Source organism: Juglans regia, chromosome 8 (assembly GCF_001411555.2).
Source record: "Juglans regia cultivar Chandler chromosome 8, Walnut 2.0, whole genome shotgun sequence".
In the NCBI taxonomy this organism is placed as follows: Eukaryota; Viridiplantae; Streptophyta; class Magnoliopsida; order Fagales; family Juglandaceae; genus Juglans; species Juglans regia.
The window spans coordinates 17,983,632-18,007,349 of NC_049908.1; the positions used below are offsets into that span (position 1 = coordinate 17,983,632).

Consider the following 23,718-nt stretch of genomic DNA (forward strand, 5'->3'; position numbering starts at 1 on the left):
GGGACATTTTAAAACTCATTTAAAGCATCACTTGAAGCATAAGGCATGAAACATTCATTTCCTTTCCTTCGCAATCAAAACATTTTCATTATCTTTCTTACTCCGATGCACACGCATCATGAACAAGATACATTTTTATGCTATACTACATAGAGGAATAACCAATAAGTTTATTGAGAGATTAGCTTGGGTGATGCCGAGACGGGTAGTGGACCTTCTAGCTTCTTGGAAAACCATTCAGGGTAACTCTCAAATTGCCTCTATTTCGAAGATGGTTCCAATATGTTTATGGTGGTGTATTTGGAGGAGAGGAACGAAAGAAGTTTTGAAGATCAAGTGTGGTCAACGAAAGAGCTTAAAAGTCTATTTTTCAATAGTTTAATCCATTGGTCGATTGTAATTGATTTTCAAATCTTGTCATTTCATGAATTCGTTTTATCTCTAAACTAAGCATGCCTAGGCGTGTAGGCATGCTTAGTTTACAGTCCCTGATCCACAGTCCCTGATATTATTTTTATGAGTAATGAAGGTAGCATCATGACTTTTTCCAAACTTACATGGGCAAGAAATTGAGAAATACCTGTATAATATTATCCTTGATCACATCCCAGCAGAAAAGAAAACCATGTAGAAATCATTTGAGCCCCATGCCTCATCTCTATTCATCATTTTCACCAGTTTAACAACCTCCATTACCTCAAAAAGGCCTTTCAAGCCTCAAAGATGACTCTTCCCAATAGAGTCAAAGCTAGGCCATCCAATTTGGGCCTCCTAGAACTCCATAGAACTGCATTATATGTCTCCTAATCTCACTTTGATCGGTAGAGATTGAGCCATCAACCAAAGCATCATTATATATATTTTTTTTATAAGTATCATTATAATTATTTCTCTGATATAAGTTGGCCACTTGATAAAACAAAATGTTGCACCAATCTCCCTCTTTCAACCAAAAAGCTCTGGATTTCTGCCTCCATTCACCTCTTCTTCTAACATAGCCTGCTCAAGCTCATTTCTCCCTTGATTTCTTCTCATCTTCTCTTTGACACATAAATCTCACATTTTTTCCACACTTTCATTGGCTTGTAGCTCTTCCATAAAAGACTGTATCTGATGTTCTACATTGTTAAATGTCTGCTCGTTCCAAAGCTTTTAAATCCCCTTTTATTGTTTTTTGGGGTGGTGCAAGGGCTCTTAAGTCGGTTTTTCCCACTCTCTACCGGATTGCAAGTGACAAAGAGGCTTTGGTGGCTGATTTGTTGGATTGTTCCTATTGCTTTACCTAGTGGAATGTTTGTTTCTTGAGAGCGGCTCAGAATTGGGAACTTGGAACCTTTGCTGATTTTTTCGGTTGTTGTATGCTATGATAGGATGATTTGGACTCTTGGTGAGAGTAGAAGATTCTTCGTGCGATCCTTTTATAAGGCTTTTTCGGGTTATCATAGTAACCACTTTCCTTGGAAGAGTATTTGGAAATTAAGGTACCTCCCAGGATTGCTTATTTTGTTTGGACTGCCTCCCTTGGGAAAATTCTCACCATTGACAATTTGAGGAAACGAGGTCTCATCATTAGGATGTCTTTCTTATGTAAGAAAAACTGGGAAACTGTGGATCATCTATTGCTACATTGTGAGATGGTTAGGTTCGTGTGGGATTGAGATCTTTGACTGGAAAGTGTGGCATGGGTTATGCCTGGAAGAGTAATGGATATTTTTGAAGTGTCGGAAAGGTCTTCGGGGTAATGTTCACATCGCCGCTGTGTGGAAAATGATTCCTTATTGTATCATGTGGTGTTTGTGGATGGAGAGAAATGGTAGGTGCTTCGAAGACCGGGATCTTTCCTTGGATGAGTTGAAGAGATTCTTTTTCAGCACTCTATTTTCCTGGGCTTCAGTCATTGTTTGTCTTGTTTGTCATGGGGCTAGTTTTCATACTTTGCTGTATCCATCACTAGTGCTTAGTGGTTATTAGGTGTATTCAGTGTATACGTTTTTTTAGAAGTGATTCATTGTATACTTCTTTTGTACTTGGGCTATGCCTTTTACAATCAATAAAGTTTTACTTTTACATATAAACAAGCAAAAAAACTGGGAAGTGTGTCAATAACTTGCTAATTTATTGTCTTTCACATTACTTTCTACTATCAGGGTTTTAGCTTCTTATTATTATGTTTGTTCTTAAAATTTATTCATTTGCTGTTGTTTTGATATGTTACTCATTCATGATCGCAGCTCTTCCAAAAAGGAATCAAGGTGACTATGGTATGTCCTGGGCCAGTTGGTACGTCGAATGATTCCGACGTAGAAGCCTCAGCAAAGAAGGGTTCCCCTGAGGTGAGTTATTATCAGACTCTTCTTAGAGAAAATTGGAAAAGTCAATGGGTTTCGACATGAAAGAAATTGTCCCTGAAGTAATAATTATAAATAAAAAAAACAAAGGGTAAAAACACATTTTACCCTGTTTTGCGAGGTGTACATGTTCTACCCTTCAACTGTTGCCAACGTTCAAATAGTACCATCATTCAATATTGGTCATTAAGGTGGATAAAAAAATATGTGAAAATAAGCGAGGTGGTATAATCTTGATGCCCAATCTTAACATAGGTGTCAATTTTTTTAATAGCTCTGTATGGTGTTCCAACCCTTGGCACACGCTAAAAACACATTGCATAATACATTTTTACAGTGAGACCAAAGACCTCATCAATGGCCTAGAATACATTATAATCCTTGTGGGATATTTGAAACAAACTTTCCACTTCAACAACTTCATTTAAAATGATGAAATTCTTAATTGGTCTAAAATAAAGTATTTGTAAAATCACATGAAACATTTACTAATCTTTCAAATCTGTTAAATATTGCCTTTCCATCGCTTTGCTCACATATTATATGATAAACTTGAAAAGTTCAGACGAAGCCTTCCTCAAATATTTGAAATTTGAAGATTTTTAGAAATTTTCTTATTTCCCTCCTTTTACGTATCATTTTTTTCTACACATTTGTTTTCTAATTCTGATATCTACAAGAGTTGATCCATCTTAAAAAGGGAATCCCTTTCAGTCTGTTTTGAGCTCAAACAATATTCAGCATAACCGTGTGCCATTGATCCTGGGGGGAAATAGTGTATATTTAAAATGGTTATGCAAACATAACACGTTCGTGTTGATATTTACTGCACATTGTCGGGTATATCACAATTGCCACCCTTGCATTTGAACAATGACGAAAAGCAAACCATATTCCTAAAAGATACAAACAAGTGTAGTTTTGCAGACTACTGAAAAATAAGGTATATCATGTGTGGCATCAGACTGCATCTGGGTCATTAAACCATGATAGTTGGTCCCCTTTACATATCAAAGTAATAAAAAGTTGGTTTATATATTTGGTTAATATCAGTTGGCTTGTTAGAATAGATCCTACATCTATGATAATTGTGTCTGGGACTCTCAAGTTATTTTACAAGATTTATATTATATTGGGCCAATAATGCGTTTAAAGCATTTATGTTTTAGCTGTCATGAACTGGGAAATTCTTTCAGGTGGCGATGATAATATCATAGTTTGATTATTTTTCTTTTCAGTTATGTTTGCCCCATTATTTCTTGAATTAGCAAGTAGGGACATGTAGCATTCATTCTGACACCATTTCTATTCTGCATTCATTCTTGTTGTTTTGTCAATCATTGGGTTTTAAAGGCGATGGGCATTTTATCAATTAATCTTATCTTCAAATTACTCGGTGTATTTTATGTTATTTTCTTTCATATGCAGAAGCGTGTGTCATCAGAACGATGTGCTGAGCTCACTATTATTGCTGCCACCCATGGTCTAAAGGAAGTTTGGATATCATATCAGGTATATACATTGGTATTAGCAACTCACTTTGTAACACACGTACATAAGTTATATTGCGATGTGCTTTTTACATACTCTGACCATAAGATCTTGAAGTGCTTGGAAAACTTAAAACAAGAGACATACAAAAATAAATGAGTAGGTAAATAAGAGAATGAACGAAATGCTATTTAAACGTTTATGCACTTGTTACCTGAGAAGGCTGATCAAGATAAAAACAAAGACTTGTACAGCAGTTCAAATATATTGTGATTATCTAACTTATCAAAAAATATATTGTGATTATCTGATTCGCTAAATTTGAGATATTATGAATTATGATTTTTGGCGTCCAGATCATCATGCAAATTATGCACATTAATCAATTTTCAATGAGGTGAGTAATTGTAAATGACTTTGTGATTCTGAAGTTGATTTTGATGCCTCAACTCCTACCAGTCGTCAACTTTGCAAGTCAATTTGTTAAGACTTTCCATGTTCCTATTTAGGTTGAAATCTTGTTCTGATATGCCCTGGAACTATTTTCGGTTGACCAATATTTTCTGCCTACATCAAATTCCAGAAAATGCAGAAAACATTTCTGGGAAACAATTTAGGCCAAAACTAGTACAATCTAATCGCTGGAGTTTCAGCTGCCTACTGATGGCTCTCCTTAGATCCAACTTTTAATGTGTGGACTTTAAGGGGGGGTAGTTGAGAAGGAGAGACATAAATCCCCTCCCAGATCTGTGAGAAGTTCAAAACATAATGGTGGTGTTGTGAGCTTGTAAGCTAACCTTTATTCAAATGAGCTCAAAAGTGGGCTTCAACGAAGTTTCTTTTCTTAATAAATTAGCCAAGCTAAGCTATTGACCAAGTTTTGACTTTGCTGATACCAAGCAGGCAAGGGTCATTGACAGTCCTATGCAAATATGTCTAGTGGATGCCCACAAATTGTTGAAGATGTATTAGAGAAATGTTAGGGAGAGAGTTATAAAAAAATGAAAAGCAAAACCTTCTTGGTATAGTTAGTATGACCAGGAGGTAGTGTCTGAACTGCACTTGGAATTGAAGCGTTTTGGAAGAGGCATAATCTGGTATTGGATAATGATGAATGTAATTAAAATGAGTTCTGCTACATACAGTCACTTTTGCGTACTCCTTGTGCACTACACTGATGTGATTGGCTGAAACATTTATTTTATATTAAAAAAAAGTGATGCTGCCAATCATATTAATGGAGTACGCAAAAGAGACTGCACATAGAGTTTGTGAATTAAAATAAGGTGATAATGTGTCCATAGCCAGATTGTTGATCTCTGGCTTCCCAGTTTCTAAACTTTCTATCCCTGGACCTCTGAATGGCAAATATGGTAGGTGCACTTTTAGGCAATCTGGGCTGGAGCTAATTTAGAGTGTATTCTAGCGGATAACTTAGCATGCCACCTTTAAATTTATTTATTTATCTCTTGGTTCTGTTTCTTGATTTTTTTTCCCTTTCTATAGGCCCTGTTTTTATTTAATACAATTGAGCCGATTGGCTGCATTTTGAATATGATCATGCAGATTTCAAAATTTTGAAAAATTGATCGAGGCATGCAAGAAAATTTATCGATTGCAGCCACAAGGCTGGCTGCTTTTGATACTCCACATCTCCTGGTCTCTGTGATTTTTATGAGAAATGTAGGGGTGCACACTCCTTGGTCAGGATATTCAACATTTTTTAATCATTGCACAACTCTTGTTAGGTAAAAATCTGAAGTCCTTTCGTTATTTCATGCAGCCTGTGCTTGCTGTTATGTATATGGTGCAGTACATGCCAACTGTTGGCTATTGGCTGATGGACAAGGTAATTATGGTCAACGCATTCAATAAAATTCTTGTGACGCAAAAGGGGTTGACCATCTATAAATTCCTAGTACAGCATCATGGACCAAATATATCAATGCAAAGTGACTCTTTGTTATCTAATACAGCTTACAATTGATGCTATGAACTGCTTTTAAATTTATATTTATTTTTAGTACTGTTTACCACATTTTTTTTTTAAACATTTCTAGATCGGTGTGAATCGAGTAGAAGCTGCTGCGCATAAGGGCAACACATATTCATTGAGCTTACTATTTGGGAAAAAGAAGACAGCATAGATAGCTCTGTCTACCCATCTTACAGACATTCAATAAATGCTAGCACTTCTGTAGCTTCTGAATTGTTCATGCACCAACACAAAATCTATATAGTTTCGGTCAGGACACAGATGAAGTTCCCAGGAAAGAGGCAAAGATGGTATCGAAGGTGATATTTTGTGTTGGAAGGCTTGGAGCCATGACATTGTGCACAATGCTGTGACTTTATCTGGATATCCCATTTTATAATTGGAAAAGTCTTCTTGCAAACGATTTTGCGCACCAAACCACGCATCGATGTTAAATGTAAGGCATCCGTTTAATGAAATAGTGTGAATTGAAGATGAAAATGATTTTCGTAAGACAAAGGATCTTCTTCTTCTCTCAATTTTTTTCTTTTTTTTTTTCAATAAAAAAAGCTATGTGAGTGTTGGTACGAGGTTTGGTGCACCAAACCGCTTATACCTAGCAATACTTGTAGTTTAGGCTTCGAGATACAGATTTAGATAAATAAAATATCATTTGCAAACGCTATCATTACATTAGTTTCTTTCTTGTACATGATAAAGGCATTTGAAAGTATCAATGTTCTGTTATTCTACAAAAACCTTGATCATTAGAACGATTTGAGGTTGAGATTGCCTACAGAGAAATGACAGAACTTGCTTGTTTGAATGAAATTGACTATTAGAAGTCAGCAACTGCGATGATAATAGAGGATAACCCGTGGAGTACTGAAGTAATCTTGTTTCATGGTTGGCTTTCACTTGTGGCAACAGACATTGCAGGAAGCATTCAACAAAGATCAGTAAAATAGAACTTGTATGATAAATCTAACCGTATGTATTAGTAAAGTGGTAAAATTTACTGGGCCTTTTTATGGGCTTTTAACTCTCTTGGGCTACGTAGTGGTCTAACAAGGACCATTGGGCTATGTTTTCATGGGCCTAGATCACTTATCAAGCAGTAATGGGCCTTTATTTACAAAGTAACCTCAACACGTCGCATAAACATTTACAAGCTTTTAAATAATTTCTTAGGCGTATTACTCTATAAATGGGGCCCCATTGTTTCCTAAATATTAAGTGACCTTAACTGAATTTTAGGACCCAACAATATCCTCCCCGCTTTAATAAATTTTTTGGCCGATGGTCTATCAATAAACTCAACTAATCTTTCCTAAGTTAAAAGACATGGTCATCTGATTGACATAATCTTCCGTCTTCAAAATAGAAGTTTGGAGTTCGAAATCTCCCTCCCCTAATAAAATAATAAAAAAAAAAACTATTGAGCCACTTGCCTTGGTGATGAAAAAATATTATAAATTAAAGAAAACAAAGGGTAAGCCTTTAAAATCTTATACTTTAAATTATTTTAAATTTATAGTTATTTAACACATGAACAAATAAAATGGCCGAGTCGAAAGGAAGACAAAATGCTATTATATGATAAGAGAAGACAGCTTTTAAATTGCATGACCTTTAAGATTATTCTAAATTTACGACAATTTATGTTAATAAGTAGAAATCAAAAGGTCTTTTGAAAAAAAAGGTCATTTAAGATTTAAATAAAATTAAATGAGTAAGAAAAAGGTTGTATGAAATCAAATCTGTTTAAATGTTTATAATAAAATTAATTGGGATAATTATTGACCAAACTTAATATGACTAAAGAAATGCTTCGAAAAATTATTTGGATGCTAGATTCTTTTAAAAATAAAGAAATGTCTTTCACACCTATTCACGCCTTCGGGTCAAAACAAGTAGAGAAATTTTAGGTCTACAAAGAGATCTTACAAAATAAACTTATAAACAAACATGATTTGACGTGAAATATCAAATTTACTTTATAATAAAAAAACAACGTTACAATCTTACCTATCACATGCAAATACATCCATTCATAAGTTTAATTTTATAAATTTTTTTGGTAGGACAAACATTTATCAAAAAGCGAAGAGCCTACGCTACTGATAATATCCACATGTACACTTCCAAAATTGCAACCTTTAGTGCAGTCAGCAGTTCCATCAAGGTTTTTGGCAGAGGTAAGAAATCCAACGGTTAAAAAAAAAAAAAAAAAAAGTCCAGCCACAGTGAAAGGGCAATCCTATTGTCTGTCCACTCACACCTTTATTATCTTCTATATAGTCATAGATATGCAAGATGTCCTAAACTCATTCTATTATCATTCCTTTGTATTTAAGTGATACCATCTATCAATTATTGAATCCGCTGTTATTTTTTCAATAATAAATTCATATATTGAGAGATAAGTTTTGCTATAAATCAACAACTATTCACATCATATACCCTATACATGACGTAGAAAATTATTTATTTATTTTTCATAAGGTATGAGAGTATTTTTCATAAGGTATGAGAGTATTTTTTATAAAATGTGAGGTATTGAGTGGTGAATAGTAACTAATAAAAAGAATTTTTCATCAGGAGATAGTCACATCAATACAATGAGATGCGGATAATGAGAATGCAGTATTATAAAAATTTGAAAAATACTAGAAACGTTATTAGTATGTTATAATGAGCAATGCTTCTCTTTATCATGGATTTTACCATTTCAATCACATCAGTGTATCACACTTTAACTGGTTTCATAAATCAATTATTTAAAAGAAAAGTTATTTAAGATATAATTGATCCGTTTGAAGAACTTAAAATTGCTATGGTGCAGTCAGCATTTAGGCTCGTTTGGAAATTAAGAATATCTTAAAATATCTATAAATAGTAATGAAAATAATTTATAAAATAGTAATAAATAATTTGTGAATAATAATGAAATAGTTTAAAAATATTTAAAAATAATTGTGTTTCCAAACAGACACATCGTTACATTTGCGTGTAAATATCAGAGTTGGTTAAAATATTCAATATATATATATTATTGGAGAGATATATTTATCTGTTACACAATATATCTATATCATATAATGTATTCTGTTATATATTATGCCATATCATGTAATGTATTCTGTTATATGTTATGCCATATCACGTAATATATTTTGTTAGTAAAATTCTTTAACAGTTAGACCGAAGCCAAAGGGAATGACAATATACCTTTCCTAAAAACAAGTACACTTCCAAAATTACAACGTTGCTCTTATTGCAGCGACTTACAAAATTTGCCAAATCAACAACCAACACCGCTTTTTTTTAGAGGGGGAGCCAGAAAACAAAAAACAAGAAAAGGAATTACAAATTCACTTTACACCAAATGAGAACTTTGTAAGAGATCATACTCAGAAATATAACAGTAATAACTCAACATGGATAAGTGCAAATTCTCCTAAGCTTTATATTCTTATCCTTTTAACTTTTACCATGTAAAGCGAAATCCTTCAAGGACTTCAAAACTTCTTTACAAGCTAATTTTTTTGCTGTTTCTCCGTTGCCAGCTTTAGCTGTATGCTCGAATGAGAGACCTTTAGCATATACCTTTATTGTAATGGAACTAAGACCCTCGTTGTCGTTGCGGTTCTTGTTTGTCTCTTTCATAATGTAATGCTCTTTTTGGCATAGTTCATTCAGCTCTTTTGCAGGATGAGACATTACTGTTTCAGGTGTGATCAGAGGCTCTAAAAGGGGCCTTATGCTGCCAAAGACTCTCTCCTTATTGTATCCTGAATCAACAAGAATGGCACCTGCTAGAGACTCTATAATATCAGCAAGTACCTGTCACAAATAAGAAAATATCTTACGATTTCTCGAATAAAATCAAAGAACATGAAAAGCTAAAACCTTTCTGTATTACACCCATAAGTATAAAGGTTAGGTCCTTCAAAAAAAGAAGAAGAAGAAGAATGGGGTCAAGACAATAAGTGGGAAAATAATACAAGCAAAGAAAGAGTAAACCAAACATCAACATAAAAGTCAACAAGAAAACAAATACAGCAGTAAGCGCATTAACCTTAGTGAATGTGGTCTCAGCATCCCATCCAAAAGTTGAGTCTGATGATAACTTCTCAAAATTGTTACTAGTTATAACTATCTGCTTGTCGAGTTCTTGTGAGTCACGGAGGATGTGTTCGTGTAGTCCAAACTTAACTGCAGATCGTGCATAACATTCATTATTTACAGAAGCAGATCTCATGTCAGTTAACTGTCCTGGTGATAACCCATGATATTCATAGTAGAAATGCTTGGTCATGAGATAATCCAAAACTGAGTCCCCAAGAAATTCAAGTCGCTGCACAAGTAACAAACCTTTAACAAAGTCAAGAATAACAAAAAATTCAGGGATATCTAATTAGTTTAAGAAGGTCATAAAGACTAAGAAACAAAGAGAAGTAACATAAGTAAGGAAGTTTGGATAGTGAGTTGAGATGAGATAAGATAAGATGAAAATTGAATAAAATATTGTTAGAATATTATTTTTTAATCCTATTTTTGTTTTGAGATTTGAAAAAGTTGAATTGTTTATTGTGTTTTGTGTGAGAGTTTGAGAAAATTGTAATGATCAGATGAAATGAGATGAGATGAGTTGAGAGACTCTTTTACTCAAGAAACGGAAGTAAGAGAGGCATCATGAGATAGATCACGTGTTTGGGGGGTTTTGTGTCTGTGTTTCATCAGAAAATTCATATTATTGACAGTATATGTAGACAGAAAAATTATTGCTCTTTTGATTTTCTCATGAATCACGCAGTAAAAAGTTGTATAAAATAAATATACTATCAACAATATGAAGTTTCCATGCAAGTTGCCTGAGGAAATTAATGGCATAATTCTCAACTAAATTGCTATCAAATTTACCTCATAATCTCTTGGAATCTCGCTAAGCATGCTACCATGGGTCAGTGCTTCCACTAACAATGAAGGATCATGAAATGAGTAGTTCAATAGGGACTCCAAATGTCTGACATTGAGACGCTTCTCAGCGTGAATTAGGAAGGGTCTCTCATATGGTGTTATGTGAAAATCCACCTTTATACCCAACCAATCCATAAATAATAATGCTGATGTTTCACCGCCAATGCTTAGAAATGCACCAATTAGTGCCTCCACAACATCAGCAACAGTTTCACTTTCCATCTTCCTAGTTTCCCTAATATAGATTTTTCTCGTGTTAAAAAGTAACTCCTCACTTAATGCACTACCCGATCTATCACCCGGAATGATCCACTTGTTCGGATCGAAGGACTCATCTCGAATAAATCCCTACAATTTGAAGAATGTAAAGCTAATCACATATATGATAAAAAAAATAAAAATAAACAAAAGTTATCAGTATAGTCATAGAAAAGCAAATAGATTATCATGTCACAAAGGGAGATCCAAAATGACCTTAAATTTCGATGAAAAAGTTAGATCTATAAGTTAACTAAATGCCTAAAGATTTTTTCAAAACAAATCCACTAAAAGAGGAGGTTTGGCAGTATTATTATTCAAGTCAATTCATACAAATAGCTCAGGATCATTGAGGAAAAAATATATACAGGAGGGAGTAGAGAAGGGCTTCGTAGGCAGAGTATACACTTCAACTAAACATAAAAAAGAAAAACAAAGAGCCCACAGGAATTATATGCAAGCCGTTACAACAAGAAAATAAGTAAATAGAGATTACATAAATTAATACCATCAGAATTGAGAAAATCTTAGATGTGTCGAAGGATCTAAACAGGTACAACCTTCAATTCAAACACAAAGTCAACATCCTTTTGGCATTTAATTTCATGCCAAAAAGAATAGATATCAGATATACAAACACACGCAAGAATTTATATATGTTTTTTTAATAACTGTATTGATTTATTTATAATTATATGTATGATTGTTTGTATTTTATACACACACACACACACACATATAATATATATATATATATATATGATAGCAACAATAAATCTATTACAGATAGGGAAAAAAAGAGAGGGAAGAATATAACAAATTCATGAGAATGGCCACTCCATGAATTTAAAGAATTAGTAAAAACACATTTACCGGAAGTTTGCGGTAACATCCAAACTCACAAAGAGCTGCATTTGAAATTATTTTTTCTCTCTTCGAAGTAAGGACACCCTCGGGTTGATCTTGATAGGTCTTAAAAAGTTGTTGACTCACAGCATATTTGAGAAATGAATCTCCAAGCGTTTCTAAGGATTCAAAGTCAAATGTCTCTTGGCATTTCTTTGTAGTAATTGCTTCCAAGACCTACCATGCATGAAGACATGGTTAACAAAAGTTCAAAGGGAATGGAAAGTCGTGCTAATACAAAAATATTACTAAAAATATTAATAAATATGCTTGATCAAGCAACTATATGGAAAAAATGACGGCTTATCCCCAATGTCTAACAGTAGCATGCTTGATCTGGCTGCTCTTAACAGCAACTGTAATCTTTTCAAATATTTTCTCAATGCACATTCTATTCTGAAAGCTTATAATGATTGACAATATTAACATATAAGAAAAGATACATAGTCGCCAATGATGGGAACAACTATCAAGAGCACATTTATAAGAAGGACAACGCACCTTGGAAATTGGGATGACATCATTTTGTGTGCAATGATCCAAATGCATCTTTTTTAAGTTGGCAGCTATAAGCAAAGACTCAAGCCGGTGCATGATTGAAGGAACAAATGAGAAAGAATAAAATGTATTGATTGATATTGGTGACATAACTATAGAACAAAGCTCCGGAGGCAATTCAACTGACATCATACTTGATTCTGAAAAGATAAAACATGTAACGTTTACTAATAAAGAAGTATCATAGGTCTAATCATGTCAAAGATCTTATTCATGCACACTTCCTCTAGGGTATCTTATACATTCTCACTCCATCCCTCATCAAAATATCATAATGCAACCTAGATTTGAGGAGTAAATGATGATGAACAACTACCATAGAAAAAAAAGACCAGCAGAGATAATTCATTTTGTTCTGATTAAAATGAATCAGATAAGTCCAAAGGCAACAATATAATCTAAATAAGCTTGTAATCCAGAAGACTAGTGGAATAAAAAAGAAAATAAACAAGGCAGGATTATTTCCTTTTATACAAACATATCCATATGCCAAACAGAGGGTAGAGCCAAGAAGACTAACACTTAAACTGAAAGCCTACCCAAGAGAATCGTGATTGACTAGGGCTTTTGTCAAAAGAAAGGATGAGAATCTGACATAAGAAGTAAGAACTTCAAACCTTTCTTTTTCTGATTTCTGCATCTTTGAAGGTATTTTTTCACCCGAAAAACAGGTCTTGCACGAACCAATGATTCGTGCTCAAAACACAGCTTGATGCCATGCCTGTGTTTGGAAAATTTTGGATTAATTACAATTAGCATTCCACAATTACAATATATATTTTCTTAAAGAACAACAGTAGATTTACATTCGACAATCTATAATAGTTACATACCGTTCTTCATAGTACTCCTTGTAAGTATTGATTTTGCCTTGACGGTGCTGCATACGTGAGTTTGCATTCAATCCCATAATCCCCATTGTGCAATACACCTGATGAGTGTGAGGGGTGTACACCAAAGAATTCTGAAGCAGGCAAGTGCATACAGGACCATCTTTGGTTTGTACAATACGAGCACAATCCTTGGGTAAAGCACAATTCAAGTGAAATTCACCATTCTTCTCACACGAAAATAGCACAGACTTAACGCAATGCCAATCAATGATCACAGATCTCTGATGCTTTCCAGTGGCCGGGAGCAAAAGATAATCAGTCTCAGCTCCCAAAATATCTCCATCCATATTCAAATCTTGATAAATAAGAACTCTTAAAAGTTTTTTCTGAAACCTTCTACACAAAAGGACCTGCAAACAAAATGCTTTATTATTTAATATACCACTTAAACTAACAAAGTAAAGCAAAGTGAAAAAAATAGAGAGAGAGAGAGAGAGAGAGAGAGAGAGAGAGAGAGAGAGAGAGAAGTGACCTGATCTGTGCTGAGATTAATCACTCCTACATATTTAAAGTTCACTGTCAAACTACCCCTGCCAACATCCAAGTCAAAATGCAAGCTTCCAAGTTCAGCTTCTAGCTTATTACTCAGGACAAGCACAATATCATGAACTGGAATATCGTAAACAAATTTCTGCTCCAGCTCCATTAAGTAGTAATGATAATTCGAATTCTTTGGAATATGACCGACCAGTTCAGGTGGGAAATAACTGGGTTGCTCATCAATATAAGGTTCGTTCCCTGTAGATTTAATAGTTACAGATACGAGTATAAGTGGCAATCATCAAAAGGTTTAAAAAACGACAGGGCCGAAAAAACACAAGGGGCACAGAATTCTTCCTGTCTTACATATGGCATTGTAAGCATAAAATGGATAACAGTCAATGCGTGAAGAAATAAACACCCACAATACAATAAATTTTACCCCTTTCTTGAGCATTAGCTTCTTCCACAAGATTATCTCTCAATGCACCAATCTCACGATGTTGATTGCATGCTTCAAGGCAGGCAATTTCCTTTATGATCTCAGAGTTCATGTTTCCTTTTTGAACAAAGATTTGCAAAGGAAAGCTCTTGGGAAGTGCAAGTCTTCTGATCCCTGAAAGTTTGAGTTTGAAGTTTACAAGTCAATGAACAGAACACATAGCAGCATGAGACAATAAAGATTACCGGCGAGGAACAACTAACCAATCTGAAGATAAGAGAACAATGCTTGCAACACTATAAAATCTCTCGTCAATTGAATCAAATATAGTTGAAGCAGAGAGTGATTGAAGGAAAAAAAAAAAAAAAGAAAGAGAAAGGACTAGAGAGGAGAGTTCCAAAGTGTACGGGAGTGGGTGGGAAGAATCTTAAAAGAACACTTCGACAAATAACTGGGCTGAAGAGAATGAAGCTGCTGCAACGCTATGTTATACACAGACAGCAACGAGATCATAGCGGAGGCTCGTGCTGGGTGACGGGAAAAAGACGTGGAAAATTCTGTTCGCTTCCTAGGCAAGGCACTTCCTGCATAAGGCTTCGGAAAAAGGCATTACCATCATTATTATTATTATAAAAAAGACAAACCAATCGCTATCGCTCAATGCTGCTGCTTCTTTTTTTATTTTTTTCCTACGTAGGCATAGTCATAGGACTCTATTTCTTTATTAAATTATTAATTATAGTAGTAATATTAATTAAAGTTTAATTAACGATGATAGCATCATAGCACGTATGACTCCTGGATCGCAAATAGAAACAAAAGCTTGAAAGAGTTTTAATTCGTCAAAAATCACTATTAATTACAGTGATTCAAACTTGGTTACCAAGTAAAGTGAGAGAACTCATGAGCTCCCCTTTAATATTATTGATTTATTACTTGCTCAGCGGAAGAAAGAATAGAAAGAAATAGAAAGTTGGGAGGGAAAAATAAATACGGGTGGTGCATTTAGGGCCGGAAGTAGAGAATACCCTTTGGCAAATTATTAAATAAATTTTATTTAGGGGTGCAATCGTTTTAGTTCAGTTCGATTTTGGATAAATTTTAGAACCAAATTAGTATACATCGGTTTTAGAAATTTAAGAACCAATACCAACTAATTCATCACTGAAACCGAAACTTTTAGTTTTTTTGGTCCAGTCTGGGTTTTCTAGGTCACCATTTATACGTGTGGCACTATATAAGTTGAGACTTGATCTAATACTTGTTGTGAGGAACAACTTGATGTGAAAGGGGACATACCATTCTTGAAGTTGAGAGAAATGAAAAGATGATAAACCAGTGGTCTAAGGAATTAATAGTAGGTGTTGCAAAGTGTAGCCAGTCCAGCACATGGGTGGGCGAGTAAGCACCTTACATATGCTCGACTGATGCGTTCGAGGGCTAAGTGAAGAAAAGCGTGCTGTCTTACAAGTACCACCCCATAAAGGCCAACGTGGTAGCCGATGCTTTGAGTCCCAAGAATAGTTTGGAAGATTCATCTGTTTTGTCGTTAGAAGTAAGTTCCCTCTTATGCAGTATGAAACTGTTGATTGGGAACTATAATCAAGAAGTCATTCTAACCGTAGCTCAAGAGTTCATTCCATTGGATTGGGAAGAGCTAAAAGATTGTCAGCAAGAAGACAATAAGCTTGCGTAAGTCATCAGAAAAGTTGAGAAGTCGGAAGGACCAAAAGACTTTAATATTAGATAACATGGGACTCTGTATTACAAAAATCGAAGAGTCATCCCAGCAGATCAAGAGTTAAAGAAAAAGGTGCTGAACAAAGCTCATAACACACCTTACACCGCTCATCCCACTAGAACGAACACCGCTCATCCCACTAGAACGAAGATGTACTAGGATTTGAAGTAGCATTTTTGGTGGGAAATAATGAAGAAAGATGTAGCAAAATTTGTGAACAAGTGTTATGTCTGCAGATTAGTTAAAGTAGAACATCAGAAGTCGACAGGTGAATTGTAGTCACTGCCAATCTCAGAATGGAAGTGGTAAGATATCTCGATGGATTTTGTAGTAGGTTTTCCAAGGATTTCAGCCAGGAATAATACTATTTGAGTGATAGTTGAGTCTAACGAAAAGTGCACACTTCATACTCATCAAGAATACAGATTCTTTGGAGAAATTGACGAGAATTTATATAACAAAGATTGTTAGATTGCATGGAGTGCCTAAGACGATTGTGTCAGATAGAGACCCTCGTTTTAAGTTATGATTATGGCAAAGTTTGCAAAATTCGATGGGCACTAGTTTGAAGTTCAATAGTGCCTACCATCCGCAAACAGATGGACAAACAAAAAGGAAGATTCATACATTAGAAGATATACTAATAGCCTGTGTTTTGGAACATGAATGGAATTGGGAGAAGCAACTACCTCTGGTAGAGTTTGCTTACAACAATAGTTTCCAAGCCACCATTCAGATGGTATCATAAAGCCTTGTATGGCAGGAAATGTAGATCCCTATTGTATTGGGATGAAATAGGAGAAAGTAATGCGTTTGGACAAAAAGTCTTGCAAGAGATAAAAGACCAACTCCACACAATCAGAGAAAGGATGAGAACAACACAAAGTCGACAAAAGCCTTTTGTTAATAACCGAAGGAGTATAGCATTTGAAGTTGAAGATTGGGTCTATGTGAAGGTATCTCCTATGAGAGGAGTAAGCCACTTCTCAATGAGACCCTATGAGATAGTGGAGAAAGTGGGAGCAGTTGTGTACCTTCTAGAGTTGACAACTGAGTTCCATAGAATCCACAATGTGTTCCATGTGTTTTCAGTGAAGAAGAATTTTGGGAATCAGAGACCAACAGTGGTAGATTCCAATAGCATACCTTTGCAATCCAACTTGACCTATGAAGAGAAGCCGGTATAGATCATTGACTGGAAGGAAAAAGAGTTATGGAACCGCAAGATTCCATTGGTCAAAGTACTGTAGCAAAATCATAATGTTCAAGAGGCAACATGGGAGAAGTTGTTGATATGCGAGCCAAGTACCCCCAGTTATTCCATTGTTGCTTTTGTTTTGGTCTTGGCTCAACCAATATTTTTGTGGTTCACTTATGTTTAGGATGTTTGTATTAGATATTGTACTTGTTTGTTTGGATATTGAATAAAGGTGTGTGTTTAAGTTTCAGAGTTATGTGGGCCATCTTTAGTGTGTATGTTATGGATTATTCTCAATTTTGATTATGTCTTTTTGTAGTTCCATGGCACGAGAGCACAAGACTGCTAGGAAATTGACCCTCTCCGCACAGTGAGTGCGTGAGATGAGAGAAAAGTGTCGTAGGAGGTGACTTGCTGAACTACATAGAGAGATAGTTGCTTAATGGCAAAAGATGGAATGCCAAGATCACCACTGTACTAACATTATGGATATCAATAGTAATGGTGTGGGTTACAAGAGGAAGGCGTTACCTCACGAAAAATGTTATCCGCCCTTACACCCGACTACATGGATAGACTGGGACACTTTCAAGGCAAGGATGGCTCGGGACCAAGTTGAATCCAACAGAGCAATAGAGGAGCGCGCTGTAATTGCCAACGCTGAGCCTACAATGTTAAGATCATCTATGTCATTGACTCATCGTAGAAGTTTGTCGGTAGATGGTCAAGAACTAAATAGCAACAACAAAGAGGTTGAGTAGCACCCTGACCCAGGTCATAACGTGGTGTATGATTCGGACGACGACACGTTCTACTACTTACCCCAGCATGTCAAACCAATGGATATCGATGCACCACCACCAGCACCGACCAACGACGATATGTCCAGTGATGGACAATAGGCTTGGTGAGAAGCATCTTCTCCTTAGTATTATTGATCGTTAGTACTCGTGTTGATTTCTATGACAAAATCTTTTTTTATGAGGGGAAGATGTAACAGCCTGTTAGAAATTCAATTGTGAAATTTCTACAGACTTTAGGAATCTCGTGAAAACTTCGTAAATTTTCACAGATCAACCCATCGCGTAAGTTTGGTCTATCAGTATAGTTAATGTTGCCATTCACTATGAGGCTAAAAATGTGATTTTATTTATTTCAGGTAGTTAGAAATTTCAGAATGGGTTATGGTCTGCGCCATAAACCTGTTGAACCCAAGGTTTCAAGTTTCATATAATTACATATCTACATATAGATTTTGATGATAACAAATGAATTCAAGTATAAAGGAGTCTCAAGCTCAAGTTGCCTATATATTGAAACCATGCACATCAATGAACCAAGCATGAGCAAGAAATGGAACAAACTCACAAATGAAGATCTTAGAGTAATTTCGTATATCTCTTGATAAAATTCAAAATTTGATTAAGGCTCAAAATTAATACTTTCTCATAAAACATCAAATTGCATTTTTCACATGTGCATAACATATTTGAATATTAAAAGTTTGAAGTTTGAATTTTTGTAAGATGATTGATTATCATCTTTCACATGTGCATGACATGATTAAAAATTTAAATTTTGAAACTTTGAAAGATGATTGATTGCCATATTTCACATGTGCATGTTTTGTTTGAAACTTTTCAAATGCTATTTTTGAAATTTGCAAAAGGTTAATGTTTTTGTTTGAATATTTGGAAAAGTGATTGATGTTGTCTTTGACATTTGTGAAAAGTAAAATTTTGATTTGAAAATTTTGAAAAAGTGAATGATGTTGTCTTTGACAATTGCGAAAAGTAAAACTTTGATTTGAAATTTTGAAAAGTGAATGATGTTGTCTTTGACAATTGCAAGAAGAAGAAACTTTGATTTGAATATTTTGAAAAATGAATGATGTTGTCTTTGAAAATTGTGAAAAGTAAAACTTTGATTTAAATATTTTTAAATACAACCCAGTTCACCCCCTCTTGTGCTAGTCATCTGGGCAACAAAACCCATTTTAGGTTTTCGGATGAAACGCTTGTTCAAAACGCATTTTGATTATTTCAAGGCACTTCAAGGTTGAATTTTGAACAACACTATTACATCCAACATCCATTTTGTGTCAAACCAAACCAAATAGGGTTTCAACCCTAGTAAAACCCTAAATACGTAGAATCCAAATGAAATTCCAAAAGGCTTGGAGGAAACCGAAACCCTAAACAATTACCCCAAACCCCAAACTTGATTTCAAAACCTCAATGGATCCGATTCTTAGCAGTATGTTTAATCACTTGATTAAAATCACTTTTACATTCTATTAATCCCTCAAATTCATGTTATGATATCATTATTCAACCCTTTAAATTTTGGAAATTTGATTTGGTCAAGAAAAATTAGATTTGAGCTTGATAGCATCTCAAACCCTAATCAAACCCTCTTTACACCTAGAAATAAAGCCCATTTAGTTAAGGCCCATTAAGCCCACAAATTTTGACTACCTTGACAAAGTTTCTTGAGGATGTTTCCACCCAACCAAGGTTGACCACCTACTGCTCAAGAGAGCTCTCAAATAGTCCTTGATGGGAAAGTAAAGGCCACCTCACCACAACCACCTACATGACACATCAAAGTAGCCCATACCATGGGCAGTTTGCCCCTAATTTTGGCCAAGAATTCCATCACTCAAGTGTCACTCAAGACCTCAATTCACCCTTAAGTTTGTGTAAGAAGAGTGCAGACCATTCCCCTTTTCATTTCATCTATTTTCTCACACGCTTTCTAGAGATGAACTTAAAAGCTCTATCGAGCAGTTTTCTGAGCCTTGTGGCTTGCAGTTTTTGCAATTCTTCTAAGTATTTTATCACAATGATTCCATCATTAAATTTGTTCCTCTTTGAGTCTACATTCTATGGGTACATTTTTTTTTTATTTATTTCATGGTCTTTTGATGGTTAAAAGTTGTTTTAACCATGTAAAGGTCATTTTGGACGATAAACAGGATAGTGTGTTTCATTTTGGAGTTTTTTACCAAGCTAATGGACATATATTGGTCTAAAATTTTTATGGAGTGTTGCTAACATGTTTATATGAATTTTTGTTAGGGATTTCTTGCATGATAAAAGCTTTTGATTAAATATTTTCTCAGATCTAGAAACTTAGAAACTGGAAGGAGAAAAATAGTTTATATTTTAAGAAAGTTTGGATCTTTTGTGGTTTAATCTTACTCTAATGACTTTGATATTTTTATTTTATGATTCTAAGTCTTTTATCCAAATTTTATAATGTTTGTTTGAAGATTTTAGGAGTTTATTTGTAAAGATATGATTTTTATGCATGAAGATACTCGGTTAAGTAAAACATATGAAGTTTTTGGATAGATCTATGTTTTGGTTCAATTTTCATTATGTGATTTTAAGTTTAATGTTTGGATCTTCTATAACATATATTTTTTAAAGGATATGATGTTTTTAGTTTGCGGTTTATATCATGATATGTCTTAGATCAAGAGGTTTGATAAAAACCAAAGTTGAGAAAATTATGTTTTTGTCCAAGTGTTGGAGTCAAGTACTTCAAGTGAGATTTTGTAATTTTTGGTAACTTTTATGTGTTGACTCATAGCATGTTAGTTCTTAGGATTATGTTATGAATATGTTAGAAGAAAGTTTTTGAACTTTTGGAGTTCTTTGAGATTTATTTTGAAAAGAGTCAAACCTTGAGTTAAGGGTTTGTGTTTTGATTAAACGCTTGAATCTTTTGCTGAAAATTTTTTTGTTTTGTGAAGTATATTTTGTTGGATGTTTTAAGCATATTTTTAAGCTTAGGATATGAGGATCTTTATTGCAACATTTCGGCTTGATCATAAATTTTGAAGTTGGATGAAGTTAAAACAAAATCAAGAGATATGGCCTTGGGAGTGCAACCATGGTGTTTTTCTCACAGTTGTGTTTTGTTTTAACTTTCTATAATTAGATATTTGAGTTTAGGATAAAATTTACATGAAGAATGTAAATTTTAGTATTTTTGGAGATAGAATGTGAAATTATTAAATTATAGGTAAAATGATCTTTCTTTCACATGTAGAAGGCAAAATAGTAATTTTACTCTAAGATATCAATTTTCATGTTTCTAAATTATTAGTGATAAAGTTTCTAATATTTAGAACTCCTACTTACAGTTTCTCGTGTTTCGTGCTTTTCTTAGTAAAACGTGAAAGTGAGTGTAAGTTAGCTCTTAACTTACTATTAGATTATTGTATATGTGTGATGGGTAAGGGAACTACTGTTTATTTATTTATGTTATCCTATATGTCATGTTATGCCATGTCATCTCATGTATTATACTCTGTCATGAAATACTTATCTGTTACATAATTTATTCTATCATTACAATCTGTTACACATATGTCATGTCACATAATGGTATATGTTACACGTATTTCATGTTATGTAATGCTATCTATTACACGTTATGTCATGTTATAAAATATTGTCTATTACATGTTATGCCATACTACGAATGTTGTTGTCTCATATTACGTCATGTTTTTCGTCTCACGTTCATCTCATGTCATGTTATGTCAGGGCATCTATCCTTTCATCTCACGTCATGTTTTGTCTCGAGTACAATTTGTGTATCTCAGGAACAACCTTTCAAGTCAAGTAAAGTCTATTTTCGTTTATCACGACCCTAAGCGCTAGGATGGAATAATATCCTAGTGGAACTCTTTTTTCACGCTTGAGTGTCTAAACCAGTGTGAAACTCCTTGGGTTGATAAGGTAAAGATCAACAGGTTTTGAATAAGGCCTAATTAACTGGTCACCGGAGCAAAGTCAGGCACTAACGTCGATGGTGTAGATACTACGTACATTATGTGTGTCCACAACATGTGCATATACTTGTGAACTAGCACTTATGTTAACGCATTCATAGCTGGTGTAGATACTTGTTGTAAGGCCTGGGCCCAGACCCAGACGAGCTCAATTGGATAAGCTAAATGACGTCGTTCCTTTGAAGACCACATAAAACGATGCCATATTGTCAGATATGCTCTTCTTCCCTTTTGTTTTCCCCACCCTAGACGATTTATCCTCTCTCTCTCTCTCTCCAATTTCTTCTTCCCAAAATCCCCTCTTCCCCGTTAACCTTCCTGCCCCATTTTCTCTCCCACGAAATCCCATTTTCCCCACTTCCCTTTCTGTTGCTCAATCACATTCATTTTCCCTCACTCTCTAAATTTCACCCACAGCAAATTTGCTCTCGCTCTGCTTCATTCGTGTGTCAATCAGAGAACTTGGTGTTGCACGTCGCCGCACCTTGCTTCTCGAGTCTTTGTCACTGACGATTCCAACAGCCTGAGTAGTGCTAGTAAGGAGTTTTCCATTTCCGCTTACTCACTATTTGCTTTCACTCACTCACACACACCCCGATTCACACATGCTCTGTTCTTGCACAAGCACACACCCACTCTGAATTCCCTCCCTGTATTCCTCTCACTCATGCAAGGAATTTTTGTGATCTAGAGTGCCATCGTTCATGGGTCTATTCAAAAAGGTGTTACCATCGAGCCTTCTCACCGAGATCACCATCAATGATGGTAAGTCCTTTTTCTCCACTCCTTTGCACTTCTTTTTCTTTTCGGCGATTTATTAGTGAGTGTTGAAGATGTATTTACATGGGTTTTACCTAGATCTACGTCGTCGTCAAACCTCCGTATTGGAGTGGTTGGGAATGAAAAGAAATTTGAAATAAACTTAGTTATTTATTCTGCATTACTCATGAAATTTGTGCATGTTATGTGAAGATGATATGATTTTGTTTAGTACTCTTTTGATATGATGTGGCATCTGAAAACCTTTGACATGACATTCTGATTTTATATTTTATTATGTCTTTGCTCTACTCTGCTCTAACGTTACCATGGGCGTAAAACTGTGGCCTCTGTTATATGGTTGGTACCAACTTCTCTGTCTCTGATTGCACCCACTTTGGAAATAAAGCAGTTTTCTGTGTGGTTTTTCTTGTGTGCACACTCGAGGCTCCGAAAATGACAAGGAGAAGATTTACTTCTGTTTCTACCTGGTTTAGCCATAAGGAATAGCACAACCCTACCACGAGGGTAAAACATGGTCTTTGCTCTGATGTGATGCGTTGATGTGATATGATGATGTGCTCAGTTTATGCCATGCCCAAAGGACTTTGGAATAGAAATATTTTGAACCATCGCTCTGTTAACTTTGATAACATGTTTTGTTCTACAAGTTGGCATTGTAAAGGTTTTGTTCTACATTCTGTACTCTAAAATACTCATATTTACATATTGATATATGCCATCTACTTACTGAGTTGTTGATAACTCACCCCCTTATCTTCATAATATTTTCAGATGATATTGATGACGCAGCTGAGAATCAAGATTAGGAAGCATGGGCAAGGTTGGTTGTGGATTGTTTATTGACTACCTAAGAAT

The 23,718-nt window shown here is 34.9% G+C and overlaps 2 protein-coding genes across 3 annotated transcripts in view; one reads left to right on the forward strand and one right to left on the reverse strand.

Moving 5' to 3' along the window:
- Positions 1 to 6,235, forward strand: part of LOC109000542 (dehydrogenase/reductase SDR family member 7) — a 30,065-nt gene extending 23,830 nt beyond the window's left edge. Inside the window, exons 9-13 of one of the 2 annotated variants that reach the window (XR_001997736.2) lie at positions 2,232 to 2,333; positions 3,777 to 3,860; positions 5,406 to 5,522; positions 5,623 to 5,688; positions 5,900 to 6,235. Coding sequence is in view for 1 of the 2 variants with exons in the window: in XM_018977461.2 (XP_018833006.1) it covers positions 2,232 to 2,333; positions 3,777 to 3,860; positions 5,623 to 5,688; positions 5,900 to 5,986 (339 nt within the window). In the remaining variant the exon portion in view is untranslated. The remainder of the gene's footprint in view (positions 1 to 2,231; positions 2,334 to 3,776; positions 3,861 to 5,405; positions 5,523 to 5,622; positions 5,689 to 5,899) is intronic. The other variant, XM_018977461.2, reaches the window with a different exon arrangement.
- A 2,815-nt stretch (positions 6,236 to 9,050) lies between these two features.
- LOC109000535 (endoribonuclease Dicer homolog 2-like) overlaps positions 9,051 to 23,718 on the reverse strand; it is a 47,832-nt gene continuing 33,164 nt past the window's right edge. The window contains exons 4-12 of the mRNA XM_035692791.1: positions 14,335 to 14,508; positions 13,885 to 14,150; positions 13,353 to 13,762; positions 13,137 to 13,240; positions 12,463 to 12,659; positions 11,929 to 12,138; positions 10,741 to 11,145; positions 9,896 to 10,174; positions 9,051 to 9,660 (exon numbers count right to left, since the gene is read on the reverse strand). Of these exons, the coding sequence (XP_035548684.1) occupies positions 9,298 to 9,660; positions 9,896 to 10,174; positions 10,741 to 11,145; positions 11,929 to 12,138; positions 12,463 to 12,659; positions 13,137 to 13,240; positions 13,353 to 13,762; positions 13,885 to 14,150; positions 14,335 to 14,508 (2,408 nt within the window). The 3' untranslated portion in view covers positions 9,051 to 9,297. The remainder of the gene's footprint in view (positions 9,661 to 9,895; positions 10,175 to 10,740; positions 11,146 to 11,928; positions 12,139 to 12,462; positions 12,660 to 13,136; positions 13,241 to 13,352; positions 13,763 to 13,884; positions 14,151 to 14,334; positions 14,509 to 23,718) is intronic.